The sequence below is a fragment of the Opisthorchis viverrini genome (assembly GCF_000715545.1).
Source record: "Opisthorchis viverrini unplaced genomic scaffold opera_v5_11, whole genome shotgun sequence".
Taxonomy (NCBI): domain Eukaryota; kingdom Metazoa; phylum Platyhelminthes; class Trematoda; order Opisthorchiida; family Opisthorchiidae; genus Opisthorchis; species Opisthorchis viverrini.
Window position 1 is genome coordinate 3,891,295 of NW_008751667.1, and position 23,879 is coordinate 3,915,173.

Below are 23,879 nucleotides of genomic sequence, written 5' to 3' on the forward strand. Positions count from 1 at the left end.
GCACTGGATGACTTCCTCAAAAATGACATTCTCGATAAGCGGTGCAATTTCCTGTGATAGTCAACCAGGGACTCAGGTTCCACCCCCTTCTGCGTGTTTGTACGAGACTTCATTTGAATCCTCCAGCTACTCCCGAAAGGAAGAAGGCCTTCATCGCGGAGTTATTTATCGAGAAACACCAACTGAACAATAACAGACTGTTGGACAGGGAAACAAAACTATCATATGCATCTTGTTTATAAAAACTGTGTATCCGTCTGCTTCTCGAACAGGTCTTCCTGGACTTTCCTGGATACTCATTGACTATCACCCAAACTAAGCGATTCCACAGAATCCGTAATGAATCTCACTCTTCCATGGATGCGAACTGGAATTATGAGAAAACCACATACTACTCGCATGCTTCATCAGTAGTACCCACCGTTATAAAACCTTGGTCTTCAAAGCAGACGGAGCGGAATCTAGTCAAATCTATCTTTCATTAGGTTGTTCGGCTGGATTCGATTATTCAAATTAGATGAGTAGAACAAAAGAATTGACAGAGCCCCACGGAACGCATCTACCTGAATAGAACCAAGAAGGGCGAAAATGGATGCGCGCTGTCGCAGTCTTGAGCGACCTCGTGAGTAATGTGGGACTCTTGGTTTGCACTTAAAGGCCTTGAGCGTAACACTGGGTAAGTCTGTACATTGTCCGGACCAGACGAAACTTTGTTGGCACTACGTTCATCGTACCGATCTTTCAGGCCTGCAGTTGTAGGGAATGCTCACACACACGCGCGCACGCACGCACCACTGGGTCGAAGTGGACCGTACTCACTTGCTGATAAACGTCATGACAGTAGACATTCAGGAATCTGTCTTTTCCAAAAAAACATTTTTGCATATTTTTTCTGCCCCAAGCTTTAAAAACGCCATTACCGAAAGAAAGACGTTCTTCCTGGTCCAAGTTTGTATGGAACAAGTTTGAAGTCCGAAGAATCGCGAAGGTGGATAATCCGCACAGTCTGTCTAAAGATGAAGCGGCTTAGAGGCCTGATAGGTCGCCTACACACTTGTGCGTTCAAAGCAGGTAGACTGTTTCGTGACTTATAATCACAAATTTGTGCGGGTAGAGTTGAAGCTATCATAAAGACCGTCAAACTGTTTATTATTGAAGATGGCGATAAAAGCTTCCGTCTGGCGTTCTAACAATAAGAACTTTCTTTCAAGTATTCTCATAAAACTATTCACCCGTTTTGGAACAGCCATCAGTCAGACTATTGCTACACTGTCCACCCGTCCCTAGATGTGTTGCCGGACCTAAAGCTGCCACTTCGACGTCGTGATCGGGCTTCAGTGCTGCAATAATCTCGCGGGCTACACTGGCTGGAACTTCGTTCCACAAGGTACAACCATGCCAGAAAGTTCAAAGGGGAGCAGCCAGACCAAGAGCAGCGAGACCCCGTACTACGAGTAATCGTGCAACGAGGCGGTCTGTTGGTAAAGTCGTACTGTCCTCTGTGACAGGAGTGTAAATGCAGTAAGGTGTTTCCCCCAGGCGACCGGCATGTCCATATTTATGGAAGCAGCGATGCTGCCTTCCCCCGAGGAAGGACGGGTTAGGAAAGACCGGCCACAAAAACCGCACACTCCGATCGCCCAACGGTTGACCGTGACCGCCGCCGCATTGTCCAATACGGTCGAAATACTTTTAAAGCCAAAGAGCCCGGTGCTGCTCAAAAGGCACTTGCTGTGCGCAGGTTGAGTCGTCGGCTCTGGGCAGGGTCCCCAAACAAAACCCTACATTCTCCCACTGTCTCGTGGGTCAGAATTTTGAGTCAGAGGCAAGAGTCAGGGCTCCCGAACAAAACCCTACGTCCTCTTACTGCCTTGTGGGTCAGACTTTTGAGTTAAAGATTCAAGGTGGGGTACCTCAACCAAGCCCCCTTCCTCGACCTAGGCAACCGGGAAGTATCATTTGCCCGCGCAGTCCAGCGTCCACCGATGTTCCTCCCCAACCCCTAGATGTGTCCTTCAAAACAAATTGATAGTTTCCTACATATAGCACAAGTGCGTCTTTAAATCTGCTATCAAGGGCCAAATACGCCGGTTCGCACACCAATTTGACGGGAGACTCAACTAAAGTTGACAGAAGCTCCTATCTCGGGCTGTCAAAGTATTTTGAGCAACCTTACGAGTAGTGTATTGCGTTTATACGCCATATCTCCAACATTGTACCGGATGAAACATCATTCGGACTTTGTGCAGCCCATTCAGCTGAGAAATGTTACAAACCGAGGGATTCTGTTGAATTCACTTGTTCAAGTGGAATTATTTTGTCGGAAATCTGTCCAATTTCGGTTCAGGCCGAACATGAGGCTGACGGAAACTAGGCGAACGAATCTACCTAATGAGCCTCGAGAACTGCAAAATCGGCCGTCAGACAGGTATCAGCAACCTTGTGAGTAGCATGTTACCTCCAGACGAATAAACTCATAGCATTAGACAGCTTCCCCGAGTATTGATTTGGTATCTGTTCCGTTGCACGCTTAACTGAATAACCAAGCATATTTGACTGAATTTATCTAAAAAAATCGAACGAACTAACCTGCTGATCAGCAATACTGGCTTAAAGCCTACTGCCTCCGTACCTCCACCTAAAGGACTGTGAGATCAGTTCTCGTAACAGATTTGTCAGTTAACGCCCTAAGGATCCTAACAGAGTTAACCATGTGCGCCTCAGATTTTCAGTGCGCGCGTGCGCGCACACACATTCAGAGGAAGAGTGTAAATAGTTTTCCAATCCTTCAGGTTAAAGCGAGATAATGCTTTGCTAATCTCATATGATCCCTTTCCTTTCTCCCTCACACAGCTTTGTGGTGTCACCTATGACGTATGTGCCTTCATTGGAAAAAGACTGACGGACGTAAACAAGATGAGGTGGGTTTCTTCGGAACTTCAAACCGATCCCCCGGGTTCTGATTTTTATCCTGGAATGAGTTGGAACAGAGTTCCGGTGAATTATTGAATTCATCACAAACCCTTGGGGGGATAGTTGCTTAAACGCCCTTTCGTCAACCGTACATTCGCCGCTGTCCGTGTTCGTCATCTCCACCAAAAATAACTCCATCAATTTGCTACCGATATTTTTATTCGGAAAAAATAAACAGCCTTTTCGCACATTTGACATTCAACCGACCGATTCATCACCCGGAGAAATTAATTTTAGCGTTGTGCTCCGTAAACCATGCACTTTGGAGAAATAGATAGATAGATAGATAGATAATAGATAGATAGATAGATAGATAGATAGATAGATAGATAGATAGATAGATAGATAGATAGATAGATAGATAGATAGATAGGTTAATAGATAGATAGATAGATAGATAGATAGATAGATAGATAGATAGATAGATAGATAGATAGATAGATAGATAGATAGATAGATAGATAGATAGATAGATAGATAGATAGATAGATAGATAGATAGATAGATAGATAGATAGATAGATAGATAGATAGATAGATAGATAGATAGATAGATAGATAGATAGATAGATAGATAGATAGATAGATAGATAGATAGATAGATAGATAGATAGATAGATAGATAGATAGATAGATAGATAGATAGATAGATAGATAGATAGATAGATAGATAGATAGATAGATAGATAGATAGATAGATAGATAGATAGATAGATAGATAGATAGATAGATAGATAGATAGATAGATAGATAGATAGATAGATAGATAGATAGATAGATAGATAGATAGATAGATAGATAGATAGATAGATAGATAGATAGATAGATAGATAGATAGATAGATAGATAGATAGATAGATAGATAGATAGATAGATAGATAGATAGATAGATAGATAGATAGATAGATAGATAGATAGATAGATAGATAGATAGATAGATAGATAGATAGATAGATAGATAGATAGATAGATAGATAGATAGATAGATAGATAGATAGATAGATAGATAGATAGATAGATAGATAGATAGATAGATAGATAGATAGATAGATAGATAGATAGATAGATAGATAGATAGATAGATAGATAGATAGATAGATAGATAGATAGATAGATAGATAGATAGATAGATAGATAGATAGATAGATAGATAGATAGATAGATAGATAGATAGATAGATAGATAGATAGATAGATAGATAGATAGATAGATAGATAGATAGATAGATAGATAGATAGATAGATAGATAGATAGATAGATAGATAGATAGATAGATAGATAGATAGATAGATAGATAGATAGATAGATAGATAGATAGATAGATAGATAGATAGATAGATAGATAGATAGATAGATAGATAGATAGATAGATAGATAGATAGATAGATAGATAGATAGATAGATAGATAGATAGATAGATAGATAGATAGATAGATAGATAGATAGATAGATAGATAGATAGATAGATAGATAGATAGATAGATAGATAGATAGATAGATAGATAGATAGATAGATAGATAGATAGATAGATAGATAGATAGATAGATAGATAGATAGATAGATAGATAGATATATTGATAGATGGATAGATAGATAAATGTGCATATATTAGACAAATGGACAGATAGATTGACAGATAGGTGGATAGATAGATAGTTAGATAGATAGATATATGGCACTTCAAGCTAACAATACGGTGTAGATTGATACACGCGATCTGTGGTTTACGATTAAGAATAACACTAACTGCTAATTTTTATTTCCACCTTACCTACAGCTCCGTTTCTATGCTGATTCGAAAATTGACAAGAGGACCGCCTATCGATCTTCGACCAAGTCAGACAATCACGTGCTGCGGTTCCCGCTCCCCGGTTCTTTCCTGCCTTGGTAACGTCACCATGTGTGCTTCATTAAACAAAACGGTAGGTAGTAAGGGATGGTTGTGTAACAATATCTCTCCCGAATCCTGAAACACATTCATTTTTTTGGGAGTCTGACATTTTTCAGCAAACGTGTGTTCGAACCGTCCGAATACCTAGAAACCCCAGTCGAAGAATACAACTGGTAACGTCGGTGCAGAACGTTTAGTTCGATAGTAAGCCCACTTTTTCTAAGTTTGTCGTTCTGAGTGATGATCGGACGAAATCACAAGTCAACTTTGGAAGTTCTACGAAGCGGACGCTCTGAGATCGTTCCGTCTTGTCGTCACCTACAGCGATATCATGTTCCCCAAATCGTGCGATGAAACTGGTGGGCAGAAAACTTTGCCGCAGTTTCAAACTGCCGGCGTTTTCTAATTCGAAACATTGTTCACAAATCTCTATTTCAAAAATTCACAAAAGTGTTTCCTGATCAGACGCTAAAAGTGACAGTGAAAGCACTCGAATTATGGGTTTTATCATCAAAACGGACCGTTGGTGTACAAAGTTTCCTTGCGAGAATCGAAAAATGTTTTTCCCACAGTGACCAAGTTTGTATTTAGTTCGTGCTTTGATGGGAAAATGGGCGTTTTTTCCATGGAGGAAAAGATCGTAACTCGGACTGAACAAGTTACACAAAACATGAACAAAAAATTAGCGTCGGAGCGTTTTCAGCGACCTTGTGAGTAGTTTTCTTCATGAAAATATGCTACAATGAGGCGGCTCTTGCGCGGCACATTCGGTTGCACAGTACCGCAAACGAGAAATCTAGTTGACAAAAGTGATATGCGAATCACTGCAGTTGTCTCACGTGCTAAACTCGTTCTGGCAAACTCAGTGTAATCCGATTGTTGTTGGTTCATTTCGCAACAGTACTCAGCAGAAAAAATTCCATTTTGTTTCCAACAGAAACTAACTCCAGCCAGTAATTAGAGCACAGCGGCTTTGGACAACGCCTACGCACAGCTTGCCGCGAATTTAAAACACTGAATAGTCTTAGGGGATGACGTAAAAGTCTATTGGAAATGCGAGAACGTCCGAACCGCGGATGGCTGGTCAGTGAGAGAGAAAGAGAAAGGATAAAACGAAATGCCGATCTAGCCAATCCGCTTGCTGCTCAATACAGTCGGTTTCTAAATCGAATTCTAATCACGCGGTTAGAGTGTAATTGCATTCATAAAGTCCTTTGTTTAGTTTAAATTCAGTCGAGAATTTGGGAAATTTCCCAGCCTATTGGAATTTAATCAAGGCAGCTGTCTCAGTACCTGGTGTATAGAGAGAGGGAAAGTCTTTGTAAAACGTCTACAAGGTTTAATTAAGAATCCGTTCGAAACGATAGTTTCAAAGGACGGTTTCCCGTTCAAATCCAATGAGTTTTGTAGTCTTGACTGTCAAGTGCAGTGCCTCACTGTGGTGTTTTTCTCTGAACAGCGGGAAAAATGGTTCCCAGTTTTCTTTGGGAGAATTTGTTTCAAAGCTGGATGAAGCGTTCAGTTTGAACCATTACTCCGCTTTGAGGAGGAGACCATCAGAACGATCTGCCTCTTGATGTTGTACGAACGTTCCCCACTTGGGTGCCTTGCTGCCAAGCTGCCGGAAGGAAACACAAGGGCTGAGATACTGCCGGGTTACTCAAGCAGAGACAAGAGCAGTCGAGATATCGTTGTTGGGTTCGAACGTTTTGGTCACGTGACGATCTTCCGTTTTCGGTTTTTAGTCTGAACATCGGTATGGGTTCTACGGAACAGACAGATCCTTCCACCGAGCTTTTCCCCTCAAAACTGGAACCACATCAACCACAAAAGCGATTTAATCTGAAGGTGAATTCAACGTGAATTCTACAAATCCCAGACACACCTACAACTAATCGGAAATAATCCACCAGGATTCAAGCGTCCGTGTGGCTAACTGACGGGACAGTCCTGACAGACGGGTCAATATATCGGCGCGACAAGGAAAGTTACGGAACTTTCTTTTGGGGCGTCGCTAAAGTGTGGAGAGGTTTGCCTGTGCAGACGTGAAAAGTGTGATGCGCACAGCATCCGCCGCTATTCGAATGTGATTGTTTGGTGTTCAAACTGGGCATGACAAAGCTATGGTTTGGGTGAAACTTGTGTCCGGTGCCTCCTTGCCAGAATAACCGTGTCAGAGAGGAGGACGACCGTTCAAACGAGAGGTATTGACTAACCAGAGATGTCACTCACCCAACGGATGGATTGATGCTTGTGACCACGCTGACTGGTATTCCTCCATTTGGCTGTGAACAGGAACTTCCTAGTTCATGGCATACCAATATGATTTTCACGGCGGACTCAACTGAATTTCAGATGGAACTCTCGTTTAGGATAATATTCTCTTAGTGAATGCTCTGCACTTGGCCGGCTCACTTTTCAGTGGTCTCGATACACCAGTATCGCGACAAATTGTATAGAAATATCATGCTACTCATAAGGTCGCTGAATATGGACAGCGTTTGTGGAGCAGAAAAAAACCATCATCAGACGGCAGCGCTCAACTGTCCAAAGCCATCAGATTGCGGCTGGTTTTAGCTTCAACATGTCAGGACTGTTTTCATACACAGTATATCCAGTGTATCCGAACTCTGATCACGGATGTCCTGACGAAGCAACTGTCCCCAGGTAAACGTACACTTCCAATTTAGGAACTGCGAAGATCTCCATATGAACTCTGCGTCCACACGGATTTCCGGCATAAGAGTTGCCCTTCTTTTCAAAGTTTACATCAGCTAATAAAACCGATCAATTTGAACACTTGTTCAAATTAATCCTCTGGAATTGCGAGCATCCACCCGAGTTCGTTTTTGAAAGGTCCTCGCCAAGTTCGGCTCGGCACGTTTGCTTTTGTGTCAAATGCAGATGAAGGCACTCATTTGAAATTTAATTTGGTTTTGCGAGAGACTTACCTGGAACCCAGCTGAATCTTTCGTTCGTCATTTTACTTATAAGTAGTGCAGTACGGATGTACATTTATCACGATACCTCGAATATCGTAGCAACTGAAACATAAGGCGACCTGATGCAGCACATTCAGTTGCCTGGAAACATCAGAAACGAGAGATTCAGCCGGGTTCCAGGTGAGTCCCTCGAAAAACCAAATTAGTTTGCAAATGAGTGTATATTCGCTAATTTCTTGCAATTTGGTTTCCAGTAGAACGTAAAGGTTGACAGAAACTCGGAGACTGCGCCTACCTGATGAGCCCGACGCGAAACCGGTCGTGGGCTGTCGACGAATTTTCAGCAACTTAATGAGTAGTGCATTACCAATATACGGATGAAAGCACTTTGCAACAAATGATACCAGGGTTGTGTGTTGCCCTCTGGGTTCCAAATGAGACTTTCGCAGATTTACAGGTTAGCCATAGAAATTCGCTGAAACATTTGTAAAGCGCTGATATACTTTATTTGACCACCAACACAACAACGATAACGAAAAAAGATTACCAAATTGATTTGAATCAATACTACTTGGAAATTCAAACAGTAGAGTACATTTGTTCCAGTCGTGGTAGATAATAATCATTAGTGTGCCTTCGCGAATCCATAGAGAAGTTCGAACCCGTAATCTTACGATTTCTAGTTGAAAGTCCTAACATCCGTCCAAGAGGAGGCTGATTGACTCTCACATGGGTTCCAGCAACGCAGTTTGCGTCACGTGATCGCCCCGGCTCCACTAGTGAGGGGGTCCCAGATAACAGTCTCGAATCGACTGAGTGAAATTTCATCCTTTCTGATCGCATGATTTGCACTTAGACGAGAGACAGTGTATTTTCAGAGTTTTGGCTATTTTTTACCTTACGTGTATGGTTCACATTGACGGCAAAAGTCGTCCAGATGTAGCACCCTTTCGGTGCCTAGCTACGATACCACCCGAAGGTTGCCCGAGGGCTGGGATACTGCCGGGTTTTCCAAGCCTAGACAGGATGAGTTGAGGAACAGAGAGAAGTCGGGTTCGAACCGCGGACCTTTCGGCCAGTAAATTCGCGCTCTAAACACTTGCCAAAGTTAAACAATGACAAGGCAGGGAATGGTGAAATACCGACTTGAACCGACAACATTTCCACACTTTATGTAAACGTAGTCTAGTGGAGACTCTTAATCTGGACAGCACGAGACCGCGACTTTTCAGGTAAAGGCAACCAATTAGTCTTGATTGCAAATTATGTGGTGCCCAGGCAAGATCGGATGGCAATGAGTCAAGTCTTGCAGTGGTGTCCCTGACGCCGGAAAGGATCTCTGAGTTCCAACTTCTACGGCGCAAATGTCTTGACTACTTATGGCAGCAAAGAATGACCTTTGGTGTTTTGATGATTTGGTGATTACTTTTGGTGATTTTGGTGATTTACTTTAGGTTCTGGTAATTCATGAGCTACAGGACCTCGCATTCGGGGCCCGTGACGTCGATGAATTCCTTTTGTGTCCGCAAAATATGGTGGGTTTGTTCTCGTTCTTTTGGAGGATTTGAGACAACACATGATCAGCTTGAGGTGCTTAAATAATACAGTAACAAGACAGTTCAGTTAACCGTTTGGCAACCTAGATTCATCTTAAAATCTCGAGATAGCGCTTCTCTACGAGTTGACATTCATGCAAGGAACATGGGAACATGCGATGTCTGACTACTGCTCGGAATTAAGAGTGATCCCCAATTGCCTCCACTTTAAATACTACTTCGTCGTCAAAGGGTCATGCACGGCAGCATTACTGGTTTGACAACTCATCCCCTCGTGACCTACATAAAAATAGCTGTGAAAACATAACACACTACTCATAAGGTCGCCCAATCGTTTTTCGATATCCCACGGCCGATTTCGTCCTTCGTGTGGCTCATCAGGTAGGCACAGTACCCAAGTTTCCATCAACCTTATTCTTGAACTCAAATCGAGGCTTTCGTGTATTACATTTTGTCGAAGAATATCATAACCGAGAGGTTCAGCAAGGTTCCAAGTAAGCCTCCCTTGAAACCAAATCGGCACGCAGATGGGTGTTTTGGTCGAAGATGACTGTAACTTCGACACTAATCTATCACCGAAAAATATGTCCATACTTTGGGACTATAAAACCGTTACTATTTTTAGTAGCTCAATCGCTATAATGAGGCCGTCCAAAACGCCCTTCATAGGTAAAACCGAAGCTATCGCCTAAAAAACGCCACAAATCGTTTGATGGAAAATCAAAGCAGAACTCTGGAGATCAGCAATCAGATCGTGGTTCAGCTAAATGAAATCTCGCACCTGGGAGCACCTTTTAATCCCATTTCGGATATCTGATGTCTTGAATCATATCTAAATTTGTTTCTGATATCTAAGAGTAAACCAAAGAAAGATGATAGATCTCATGATTTCTGAGTGAGTAAGGCGATCTTCTTACGGCGGAAAAACACATGAGAAAACTACTAATAACGGCACTCAACTCATGGAATGTAGATCACACTTCCCTGTTGAACACCAGCTGTATAAATTTAGAGGGAGATCCTAGGTGAGCCTAAAGCGCAGGACAAAACAGCTTCGATGGAATATCGTGTCAGACAATCAGACACCAGGCAGAATCTCTCGCTTATGATGTTTTTCCTAAAGGAGATTTTAGTAATCTTATGAGTAGTGTGCTACGTCTGCACAGAATTTCATATGACTGATTTCTAAAGAAACTGATGATGGGGAGATCTGTTGCACGACAAAGGGGAACATGGGAAACAAAAGATTTTTTGGGTCTCTCGCGAAAACCAAATCACCATGCAAATGAAGCAAAGAGAATCTTACAAACAAATTGTCGTAAAGGCTTGTATCAAGCTCTGCTAGTTCCTGAAATCTACTGTGAAGAGCTGCCACCTGATAGGATGATAGACACTGAAGCGGCTTTGGCGTTACACTTTAACATATGCAAAGTATTCTCCACTGTATATCGGTTGGTTACCTTTTGATTTGTTTGGTTCATTAAATAAAAAATATCAATCCGACACAATGAAATGCCAGATCAAGAGTTTTCAGCAACCTTGTGAGTAGTTTCCTTTACGAAAATAAGACTCACAGCATAGTTCGTTTCCCCTCTGTCATAGCTGTACTATCATGGTGAGGACGTCACTGTTGATGTGAGCATTGAAAACCTGTCCCGTTGTTCAGTCCGAAAAGTTCGTGTTACCGGTAAGTCGTGGAATTTACTTCAGCAACCATCGTGAGTCTCAGGAGCAGCTTATGTTTGAACCACAAGATACTGACGTTTATTTATCCACGTTTTTTGTTGGTGTTTCACTCGCAAACCAACACGTTGAAACCGTCGAACTTCAGGTTATATACAAACTTGCATTTGTCAAAACAAGTAGCCGACATTTAGACGAATCAACTGCCTTTAGTCCGATCTGACTTTCGAATTGGTAATTTGTTGAAATATTGGTAGCTCGGGTGAGTTTCTTAGTTGTTGATCAGGTGGGTGTTGATCTGTTCACCGAGCTTGGCAATTGGCTTGCAAACGTTTCGTCACCATACGAGGAGACATCATCAGTGCGCGGTTGAGTAGGTACTTCTTCCTTGCCTGCGTTCGTTTATATGGCATTCGAAGGCTATCTGTTATCTTCTGACGTGATTGGCTACCTAAAGCGCAACAAATTTGGTGAATCTATTGGTCCGTTTTGTGATCTTGTTGCGTTGTGGTCTGCGTTCCTTTGTGCTGATTGGTTATCCTACCGCCATCTGTTTTTACTAGTCCGTTCTCTCCGGCCTTAGCTTGCATTGCACTGTGGCCCGACGTTCTCGAGTTTGATTGGTTGCTTGCGCCGCCCTATTTCCTCCACCGTAGCGGTTAGTGCCCCTTCGTCCGTCGGTTGATTTGGTGCCTTAATTGGGCGCTTCCTCCAATCTTATTGATGCGTCCGTTGGAGTGTTGCTTTCCTCCTTCTCTTATGAATTCCTCGTCTGAATAATTTTTCAGCTCTAAGCTCGGTGGTTCTGGAGCTCTCTCGCTCTTAGTGGCTGGTAAATGGGATCAATTTCAAAGAAGCCATCAACAAACATATCAAACTTGATCCCATTTACCAGCCACCAAGAGCGACAGAACTCCAGAACCCCCGAGCTTAGAGCTGCAAAATTAACCAGACGAGGAACTCAACAGGGTCGATATCGGTAGTGGTGTTTTTTGAAGACCTTTTCCCAACTTCGGGAGTATTTTTAAAACCGGAGTAGTTGTTCCATCGAATGTCTTTTATCCAATCAGTCGTGGGCAAGACCGCACCAGCGATCGATATCACGTGATTTATTCGCGCTAGGAGTACAAGTTTTTTAAGCTTTGTTCACCGAAATCCTTGAGAAACCCTTCAGTGATTGACATTAAATTTTCTTTTTGACGACTTATGTCTGTGTGCAAGACTGTCGGTCAAACAAAGTCTACACTTTCGCGTATGCACCCAAAAAGTTGATCCTAAATGAGTTGTTTTTGAGGAGTTCCTCAGAGAAACGTCAAAACTCAGCCTAAAAACTTGAAGAACAAGGAAATTAGAAAGTACCTGCGAAGGATAGATCTAATTAACGTATAGCACTAACGATTCCGATCGATCTGGTTTCTCTTATGGAAGTGGGTGCTGTTAGCAGTTCAGTAAAGTGGAAAGGAATCTTTCAAACTCTACCTGTCTTCAGACGAGTACTCTCAGTTGCGCACGAATTTGGCCTTGACAGAAGACTCGACTTAATCCAGCTGAACCATGAATCAGAGATTCAACTGCATTGTCTCTTGTCATTGCAAACGAGAGTAGTTGTCATAGTGTGTCCAATTTGGGTTGAAGTAGAACATACGGTTAACGAAATCTCGGGGACCTTGTCTACTTGATGAGCTGCCAGAAAGATGACACCAGTCGTGGATTTTTTAAGAGTTTTCAACAACATTCTGAGTAGTGTGCTGAGAACACCTGAGTCTATTATCTCCACCTTTGTACGAGAAACAATTTGGTCGATGAAAAGGGAAAAGCAAGAACAAGACATTTCAGAAAGGACACGACAAACGAGGGGCACCCGTGGTGGGGCACTGCTTTTCAATACTTTGGCATTTCGTTGGAGCAATTCTGAGTATCTCTACGCTCAGTCTCTTCTTATTTGTCTCTCACTTCCACGCCATTGGAAACAAGACTTGTGAGGTGGAGACAGCTCACTGGTTAAGGCGCGAACGCAGTGACCGTAATTTCTACCTTGACGGACAAAAAACAGGTAGGGTTAGAACTAGACACAGTGGACTCTTCTTTGTTTCAGATGTACGCATTCTGCTGAAATATTTTCAGTCACTATTGTTCTCTGGTTCAACTTGACAGGAAAAGATCAATCGTTCGTAGCTTTTAGACATCGTTTATGCTCGATTTTCATCAGATTTACGATTCCGATCTTGGAATTGGTAAACTGGGTAACTGTACTCTATCTCGATTGGTCTTACAAACAGGTGGCTTCGACTGTGCCACATTTAGTAGTTCGAGAGTGATGTGATCATGGACTACTTAGACCGGCCAACGTCCGTATGTTCAAGTAGAACAGAAGGTTGACGGAAACTCTGGGACTGCGCCTACCTGATGGGCCCGAAGCAGAAGGGCGAAACCAGTCGTGGGCTGTCAAAGAGTTTTCAGCGACCTTGTGAGTAGTTTCCTTCATGAAAATAAAACCCCTCTGCTTTGGGTTCATTGTCACCGGTAGCTGGTCGCCGTGAATATGTATGGACGTGAAATCAGCTCGTCCGTCAAGGGTCGCGTTCACAAAGCTCCGGTGTGCACTGTATTGCAATAGGGATCAGAAACCTGGCCGCTGTGCTCCGGGGAAGTCAGTGTCTTCGGAGTGTTTCCCATGTCTGGTTGAACTACTGGGTAAGCAATGCTGAAGTACGTCGAATGGTACTCATAAGAAATAACTAACCCGGGATAGATGAACTAATCACACTGCATAGGTTGAGCTGGCTTGGCCACGTGCTCCGTATGCCATTAAAACTGGCCCTCTCGAAGGCCTCATTTTACACAGCCACATTGAGAGAGTCCAAGCAATGACTTGGAAACGAAATATGAAAGCCATTATTAGCAAACTTAGCTGCGCTGGTCATTGCCATCTTCCTAGCTGGGGACTTCGAGACGGGCAACATCAATGTTCAGAGACGTTGCCAGACATGGCCCAGTCGCACCCTCAGTGGCGCTCGTGCATCCCCACACTACTGCCTTCAATGCATAGCTCCCTTCCCTACCCTTACTTAACAGACCACTGACAGCCCTGTATTTACGCACCACTTTAAAAGTTTCCGTCTCCAATGGACAGCTATCTACCCTCCACCTCCCCAAATCATCAATGAACGAAAGGGTGATAACTGGGGCTTTCTGATTAGGCGCGTCCTTCTTCGTAATTCACCTAGTAGACACATTCGTGGCGCACTAGAAAAAAAACACAAAGAGTATTTGAAGAAACTTTTTGCATCGTTTCCTGAATATTCCCGTTTTCCCGATGGAACAATAAGGAAGACCGGAGTAGAATAAATCGATCGAGTGACTGGTTGGTTGACTGGCTGATTGATCGGTCGACTGTTTGTACACCGATTGGTTGGTCGTTGGCTGACTGATTGAGTTGCTGATCGACCGACTGATTAATCGATCGACTGATCGATTGGCTTGATCGATCGATAGATCAAACAACACAAAGTATTACTCCTGTTTGCAGGGACTACCGTAAGTATAAAATACTTTATCCACCTTCATGAAAGCGCTGTTGTTTTGAATGAAAATAAAAATAGAAATTAATAAGGATTTCATTGACTGTGCTAATAGCTAGTGGCCCTCCTGGAAGCAAGCTTTGCGCAGAAAATGCAATCCAAACTAAAAGTACGATCTCCTTGAGTAGCGCAAGGACTGTGAATCCGTATTTACGGGTTTCGTCTTGTAAGTTACTGAGGATCTTGTCAAAAAGCTGACAAGCGATACACATCAGTTGATTCGGAACAGAGGAAATATCGCATCCCCACTCAGGCCTCATAGCTGAGAGTTCTAGGGATATCCTTAGGGTCCCAATGCCCTATTTTGTTTAGATCCATGAAACCTTCAGTACGGGAAGAACAACTGCACGGTTTTCTTAAACACAAATGATTTGAGTAAGGACGTTAGTTAGCTTAAATTTGGCATCTATCCGTCATCAGCTTTTGTTTCAATGGTCCAAAGTCAACAGGCTTGAACCGGTCAGAAATAAACGCATGCATTTACTGAGTCTGGAAGGGACGGGGACAGAGGCAAATTGCAAGCATTGGGGCTTCATCCGCAGTTTTTTTGACTTTTGTATTTTAACGGGAACAAACCACCCGGTGGAATTAGATGTAGGCTACTGCAATGGATCAATGTCAGTGTGGCAGCCGAGCGCTTTGAGTAAAGAGTCCCCCAAATTTTGACTGGTGTCACCAAGTGATGATGGAATTTTCACATACTACTGATATGACAATCTCGCCAACATTTTTGAAGCTTTCCATGATGCGCCCTTGTATGGTTATTGCTTTTTTTAGTTGTTCAATTGGCCGAACTTTACATGCTTACAAAAGGATCATTCCAAACTCTGGTTGTGAAAGCAGACCGTCCGTAAGTTGAGCCCTCTTTGTAACAAAGCATGTCACGCTTGTTGATGGTCTTTCGGCGAAAATTGAGGGTTTTGGTTCCCTAAACCTTGAGTGGAAAGAAAGCTTAGTCCGCTGACGATCCACGCGCGGACAGATCCCGCACGAATTCTGAAATGGTCCATATGGTTCCCGATTATGATACTCTACAACTGAATGTGCTGCACACAGGCCGCCCCATGTTTCAGTTGGTACGATATTTTAGATATCGCAGTATTTTTTCATAAAGGAAACTAATCACTAGGCTACTGAAAACTCTTCGACAGCCCACGACCGGTTTCACCCTTCTGCTTCGGGCTCATCAGGTAGGCGCAGTCCCCGAGCTTCCGTCAACCTTATGATCTGCTTGGACCCATACTGGACGGATTTCGACCTACCTGATGACCCCAAGAAGGGCGAAACGGGTCGCGTGCTGTCGAAAAGTTTTCAGCAACCTTGTGAATAGTTTCCTTTATGAAAATAGGTGCAAATGGTTCTTACGTTTACGTATCAGTATTTTGCTATTGCCACCCTCAACGGTAACTCCAGGCCAAAGTTTTGCAGCCTGTAGTGCGATGGTTTAGTCTGTGGCAGATGTTTCGTCACCAAACGAACAGATATCATCAGTGTGGTGCTGTGAAGCAATGCAAAATTGCGCGTTGATGAAGCCCATCAAACTACTTACCCGTTTCCTTTGAGTTAGCACTCATGGCGGGACCTCCGATCAAAGTCAAGCGCTGAAGCCTCCATCGCTGCTGCTATCACCGGTACCTATTGGACCGAATACAAACAGCTTTAGCCCTTAGCTCAGTCTGAATGATGTTGAGGGGCCTGAGCAATGCTCATCCGTTCAACTTACACACGAGCTTCTGCCTGTGACCTAGTTCGTCAATGGACGGCCTTCTTCCAGTACTCACTACCCATAAAAGTGCACAGTATGCTGGAGAGTGTGACCTAACGCACAATTTTGGAGTGTACCGCTTCTACATCTTGCATTGCACTATTCATAAGGTTACTAAAAGCTCCTCGACAGCCCACGACCGGTTTCGACCTTCTTGGATCTCATCAGGTAGGCACAGTCTCCGAGTTTCCCTCACATTTATGTTATACTTGAAACCAAATTGCATGAAAATAGCGAATATACACTTAGTTGTAAACTAATTTGTTTTTTCGAGAGACTCGCCTGGAACCCAGCTGATGTTTCCAGGCTTCTAATTCATAAATTTAGCTTTTGGCCTCTAGCCTAGTTCGAAAACGAGTGAATGTGCAGTTTCGATGGACGTACTGATGAGACGTTCTTTTCTAACAACCAGCCATCGATCTCAAGCAAAAGAAATTATTTATACTTTACTTCCCACGGAGACGCTACTGCAGAATCGTACTGCAGAAACGATTAATCATCATTTGATCGTGGGAGATACTTATAACTTCTCCGGATTTCTTATCAGGTTTACCTCAAGGTTGTACATCGGCTAAACAATAAATTCCTGACATTCGTTCGTTCCTTTTCTGTGTGCTATCTCGCTTGTTTCTGCGAAGCGATTAGTGTTCGAGGGACGACAAAGCGTCTATCTGAGCGTGCTGGTGGACATTACCAGCCTTCGGGGTTAACAGAGGATCAATAAAACGGCCCGCTTCACTGCCTTTCACGTAGTTAATCTCTAGACCAACCAGACGTCGTCTATTCACGGAATCTGACACCGTCGCCATACAGATTTACAAACCTGGAATCTGCGCACACAAACTTTTTCTGGAAACCTTTGGCTTACAATCGGTCACGTGTCCTTTACATGTCCAGACAAGCTCACATGTCATGTGACTGACGTATGCGTTTTTTTCCCACTCACTACCCTATCCTGGACTGTCGTATTATTTTGCCAACTCTTCTAGTCTTTTGCACTGTGTCTGCTCAGTTGAACAAGCGCTGAAATGTCTTTCTCGTATCCATTCGACAATTTTACCAAAGTATTTATAAAACTATCAAGTGACTAAACCCTGCCCCCGATGAATCAACACCACTGTGGAGAATCTTGTGATTGTTGTCCCGAAACGGAGGGAATTTCACGTCTTTTCTTTTTGTAGAGACAAATGAAAACCTACACACATGTGCATTTCATTGACATCCAAGAAAGACAGGATAGAATTTTTTACACCTAACATACTACTCATATGGTTGCTGAAAACTGCCCGATTTAGTATTGTGAAGCATATCCATGGCTTCGTGGTTGTTTTGCTGATTCGTAACACAGACAACACTCTGTGTGTCAAATAACCCTCCCTGTAACGACTCCCTCTCCAATACAACCATATGACTACCTACAGTGTTCGCGACTAACGAACAGTTCAGGATTCAGGAAATCAGGGGCTGCTTCACGTCATCTGGTCTGCCAAGATTCCTCCAAATAGCTTCTTAGAGTGCTTATACATTCAGGGTTTCCTCTAAGCAAAGCACGTTGCCATCAGACACGAAATTTTCCCTGTTTTTGTCAGTGTTCCAGAAAACCGACCACCTGTGATCGAGAACTGATTGCTTAACCAGTTCGTCGCTCAGCAAACTCATAGTGACAAGCACCTCTTTGTCAGAGGCACGTCCGTTAGACTGGGCAGCCAAACAAGTCAACTCATTGTGAACTGATTGGACTTGATTTGGATGATGAAACTATAGAGAACAAGCGGAAACGTGATTTGTTGTCATACCGACTGAATAATTGCAGAAATACGGTGCTGTGATCAGTCGACATTCATTATTTCCTGGTGTCTCTGCTTGCTTATGCTGTTTTGTGAGCATGGTCCAAGTCTAACTATTTAAAAGACACTTGTTTCCGGTTGACTGCTGTTGACGGCTGTTTATCACACAAGTTCAACAGTTGTGATTGCATACACAGGCTGTGAATATGCATGCTTATTGGAGATCTCCAAAATTCCACGAAGGCGCTTGCCTATGGAGGAGATGGTCTAGAATACTCGAAAGTCACCACCATTGTAACGGTGATACTACTGATGGGAGTAGCATGCGAGTAGTGTGTTTTCTCGTAAATCCACTTCACGTCTCTTGAAAAGTGAGATCTATTACGGAATTTGTGGAGTTGCTTTGTAGCATTAGCTTGGATTTGAGCAACAGTCAATAAATATCCAGGAAAGTTCAGAAGACGCGTTCAAAGAGAATATGGATATTCAGTTTTGTAAAAAAGATGCATATGAGAATTTTGTTTCCCTATCCAATAGTCTGTAACTGCTCTGTTGGCATTTTCTAATAATCAACTCCACAGAGAAGGCCTTTTTCCCTTCACCGTGATAGCGGAACAAGCTGTCTTCATGGGATTCCAGGATTCACTCGGCACTCAGTCGCGCACCAATCGGGTTTTCTCGTGAAACTCTCTGATTCTCTTATTTATGATATCTCTTAACGGATCTGGCTTCACAAAGGCCGCCTCAAATGGAACATAAAGAGCTGACGGAAACGCGGGGGCTACATATACCAGATGAGTCCAATGAGGAGCGAAATAAATCACTGGATGTTGAAGAGTTATCAATAACCTCATGAGTATTTCTTTCTGTCTGTTCTACCACATTCTCACAAAAAACTTCCTCCATTTCAACCTGATACATAACGGGCGACTTGATTAGGCAGTCCAAATGTGTTTATTGAATATTCAGACCGGTAATTAACAAACTGTTTACCTGAAGTTAAGGACTATATAACATTCGACATGGGGTCAGGTTCACAGTGCTTCAGTAACACCAGGCATTTCGTCCGAGTTGGAAAACATCAAGATGTTCTTGTATAAGGAGCAAAGACTGTACCGAATCCCTGATAACAAGGGCTTGCTGCACTTGGGTTTATGTCACTCAGACGTCAAAGTAGAACTCCGTGCTAGACAACGTCCGCCATTTTCCCTCCGGTATGATCAATTTGCACTTTATCAGCCCAGCAAAATCTGGTCAAACGTTTTGAATCGTTGGTGAATCCTGAAGTTAAACCTTCCATCACTACTTAGAATTTTATTAAAATTCACTGATCATTGAGTTTCTTAGCCAAGTTTTCCATGCACCAAACCACCTTCTTAATGGAGATCGCCGTGAGGTGCACGTCTTCTTAGACAGGTTGGATCAAGAACTATCATCCCTGAGTATATTCGATCCATAGGTTTTCTGCAAATGAATTTCCATTGTTCACCATCCGTCAAGGTCATCCGGTGAACACTACTCACACGCACGATGGTTTTGTGTTATTCTAACAGGTGGAAGAAGTAAACCTTGGAAACGATCGATTAGAGCAACTTACTACTCGTTGTGTCCAGTAGTATAGCTTGTTTTTGTGAATATTACCAGTTTTGAACTTGTGTCCTGACTACACGTTTCTTCCAATATCTCTGACCAATCAAGGTTTACAACTGCGGATGGATTTGCAAAAACGAGATGTTGAGAGACCAGCTGTTCACGATAAAATTCACGCATAGCAATGAATGGTCACCGTCCGAGTGTTTTCAACACATTTTTTTGAATATATTCTTTTTTAGATAACCCAAAATGTGCACATCTTGCGTCATTGTTAGTTTGCCTGATTATCAGCACATAAAAAATTTACCTTTAGTTACACGTTGATCACACACTTCAATCATCACTCTATTTTCATTCCAGGAAAGGACTTCCCATTCGACCGGGCACCACTGACTGGAAACACACCTTCGTACTTCGGCCGGTGCATGACCAGAAATACGGCAAACGTAGTCTGGTCTTAGATGGTCTGTTGAAGCAAGAGAAGGTCTCTCTGGCTTCCTCATCGATATACCGAGTCCCAGACAATGACTGTCGGTACTACCAGCTCATGCGATCAATATTTGGTGAGGCTGTATAGTAAGTGTCTATATCATAACTAGAGATGGGAAGTCCGCAGCTGTTTTGACTCCGGAAATCAATCAGGGCTTTGGTTCAATCCTAGAATCCCCCATTCAGATGAGCGAAACTACTGGGTTTTTATTAGTGTAAAGTCAACCTTTCTAGACGCCGTTTCACAAACCCAGCAACGGCTTGTCGAATTCGCCTGATAGCGATTGGTCCGGCTGCTGATTGGTTTTTTGATATCTTATGACTAAAACCAATGCAACTGGCTGACTGAATGGCCTTGGCTTGTGTTGACCTTCCGTTGTAACGATTGGCCGGAGCGAATTTCAACCGAGTTCGGACAGTCATCGGCTGATCGATGAATAGACGAACTGATACTAAAATAATTTAGAAACACAAAGTTTTCCAGGACGGTAGCTGAAGAGGAAACAAGTCGGCGGCATTTGGAAAGCTCCAGTCAGCATCAAAGAAAGTCGACTGAAGCGCTGATCATTCACACTCTAGACAGATATTCGAACCGGACTCGTTATTAGTAGTATAGTACTACATTCGAAGTAAGTCACTTGCACTAGTACTGGATTTTGAATGGACCATTACTCATCAAAGAATGAATCTATGGCGGTCAAAATAAAAAGATAGCTTACGTCCAGGTCAGTGGATGACCTACTTTGTGGAATTCTTCTGTTGGATGAGTGACTGACTCCCGTCAGATTTGACACCATCTTCAGCGCACTCAGTTGGTGGATAGCATCTCTCGCTTGATGCTCAAATAGAACTTGACGGGAACTCGAGGACCGTGCCTAGCTTGGTGAGCTTGACAAGGACAAAACCACCCAGGGGTGCCTGAGCGTTTTCAGTAGCCTTGTGAGTAGTGTGTTCTGGCACACGGAAGGACGCCTGCCTCAATATACCCACTTTATCCAAGACACTTCATGCATATATGCATTTCAGAGAAATCAGTTTATGTAACATCCAGCTTTCTGCTCCGTTTCATCATTATTCGGAAGAATCCAACAATTATGAGCAACTAGTTATAGAAATTTCTGCATGCAGCCAAACACCGAAGAACGGGGGAAATATTACATTCTATCGCTCAACTCCAATTAAACACAGTCAGTCCTCGTGTCGATTCTTTTGTTTGAGCGAATGAACTGTGTCTAGGCCGTCTACTGTTTCCTATGGATCGATATTGAAGATGCTAAGAGATTTCCCCCACGTGACCAAGATAGTGCTCAATTAGAGATGAAAGTTTGGGAAGTGCCTATTTGATGAGTATGTAGTCGGCTGATGAACATTTGTCAGTCGTCAAATATTCAGAAAGGAATATTAAAATGAGCACTAATTACTTTAAAACCACCATACTCTACCGTTTTCCGCTCACCTTAAATTGAAGTTCAATGAAAGTTCGTTTTGCGAATGAAGTTAAACTATGCAGTTGTTTCACTCTTATTGGTTGAACGCTATGCAGTTCTGCCGTGAGTGACTGATCAACACTTGGGTAGAACGGAGTACCAGTCTTCCTCCAATCACAGGAACCACATCATGTGATCACATGCTGACTGATCTCGCGAGTGACAAATTCTCAGATCGAGGAATCACGCAACTTGTGACCCAGACCACTTGTAAATTGTTTACTAAAACAGGAATTTCTCTTCGGGAATTCGAAAAGTGCTCAGCGTATTAACAGTGCTCAGTTTAGCGTGAGATGAGCAGAAACAAACTGTGCCGTGGCCATGAGCTTCCATGTGAGTTCGATCACGCCAAACAGACGAAAGCTGTCTAATAAGTGATAACAAATGATACTGACATTCAGTAGGTTCTGTGGCGGTAAAATGGGTTTCTGTCTAGGTGAGGGCCATACAAGCGCACAATTTCGAAATAGAAACGTCGTGGCGTCACAAAAACTAAGGTTCTTTACTGAACGATAGGAAGAATATGTCAACAGCCCGCTTGCCTGACGGAATCAAAAGGGTGAACAAACTTCCAGCCAACACATTCAGAATGCCTGTCACCATTCACTATTACAAGCTGGTCTTTTGGTCATCGAATTATCAAACTTTTCAGTTTCACAAGCCGCTCCGAATCCACCACCCTATTCTTCATTCATTCGCGAGCTTGGAAAAGCCTGTTCCGGCCATATACACGTCATGTCGTTTTCTCAGGGCATTTTTCTATATCTGTGTGTGTGTAAGACAGTGTGTTTTATCCTCTAGGAGCTTGAATGCCTTGGCGAAGAATACGGTAGTGAGCAAGGCGTTATAAAAGCTTGTGGCAGAAAACCACTAATTCTTTTAATCAGCCCGAACGGCGAACAGTTGCGGGATTTATTGATTTTGTATACATTCGTTCGCCTGAAAATATGTGAGATAGAATGATATTCTCAAAATACTGAATTAGAGCTGTAAGCAAGTTTCCCTAAGGGGTCTCACTTGGCGCAACCGGATGCACGAAACACGGTGACCTCAAGGTCATATTTTTTTGGGTATAGCGCTGATGTTTGTCGGATAACTTTTCAAGACACTAGTGTAATTTGCCACGCCCTGATATAATGAGTGAATGTCAGGCTTGTGTGTGCAATTTGGCTTCAAGTAGAACATAAAGCTGACGTAAACCCGGGGGCTGCGCCTACTCGATGAGCCCGAAGCAGATGGGCGAAACTGGTCGTGGGCTGTTGACGGATTTTCAGCAACTTTATGAGTAGTACATTACAAAGATATAGTTTACTCTGCGTTTCACTCTACCCAGAGACAAAAAAGAAGATTGGTCACATGGGGAGAATTCTGGTGCTTTTTTAGATCATCTAGCCCCACGAGAAAGTTGCATATGGTGGCTCGAATGAAAAATTGACCTTTCCTTTGTATCCAGGGTCTGGTGTGGAACATTTGTCTGGACTGACAACTGGACGGTTACCAGTTGAATATACGTAGATTAGCCATGCGCAATTCCAACTACATGGCATTTTCGCGCGTTCTCGCAGGCTTATTTCTGCGGTAACCCACTTTTCGCTGTCTGTACCGTTGGGCGAACCCTTGCGTATTGATTGGTTTATATAGGCATCCATGCTCCGTGGAAAAACAGCTTGAATAGCCTGGCAAGTCAAGTTAAAATGGGGCTTAAAGTCAGAAAGATTGTGTCAGTGGACTAGTCCACTTGCGTTCAATTTTCGCAATTGATTTGCCCCTGATGATGATAAGAGTGACGATGATGGAGGTGTTGATGGTAACCGGAAATTCTTGGTCGGATATGCTCACGTCGATTGCAATTTCAGGTGAGCAAAATCGGTTGACGTGAGCTGGAGCTATCTGTATCGGTGCACGCCGTTAGCAACCAATTCAATATATATACTCGTTTGCAAGTGAAAATACACTGCAATATCTGGAATATCGTGCCAATCCAAAAACGAGGTGGTATTTGTGCAGTATGGGGGCCAGTTGGACCAAATGGTCCGAGCGCGAAGTTACTGACCGGAAGGTCCGTGGTTCGGACCCAACCTTTGCCTCTCGACTTCCTCTGTCTAGGCTTGTACAACCTGGCAGTATCCCAG

The 23,879-nt window shown here is 43.1% G+C and overlaps 1 protein-coding gene across 1 annotated transcript in view; it reads left to right on the forward strand.

Annotated features, from left to right (window-relative positions):
* Nucleotides 1-23,879, forward strand: part of T265_01105 (hypothetical protein) — a gene marked incomplete at both ends in the record, with an annotated part of 117,988 nt that overhangs the window by 74,570 nt on the left and 19,539 nt on the right. Inside the window, 5 exons of the mRNA XM_009165048.1 lie at nucleotides 2,854-2,921; nucleotides 4,751-4,895; nucleotides 10,965-11,049; nucleotides 15,404-15,476; nucleotides 20,132-20,347. Coding sequence (XP_009163312.1) covers nucleotides 2,854-2,921; nucleotides 4,751-4,895; nucleotides 10,965-11,049; nucleotides 15,404-15,476; nucleotides 20,132-20,347 — 587 coding nt within the window. The remainder of the gene's footprint in view (nucleotides 1-2,853; nucleotides 2,922-4,750; nucleotides 4,896-10,964; nucleotides 11,050-15,403; nucleotides 15,477-20,131; nucleotides 20,348-23,879) is intronic.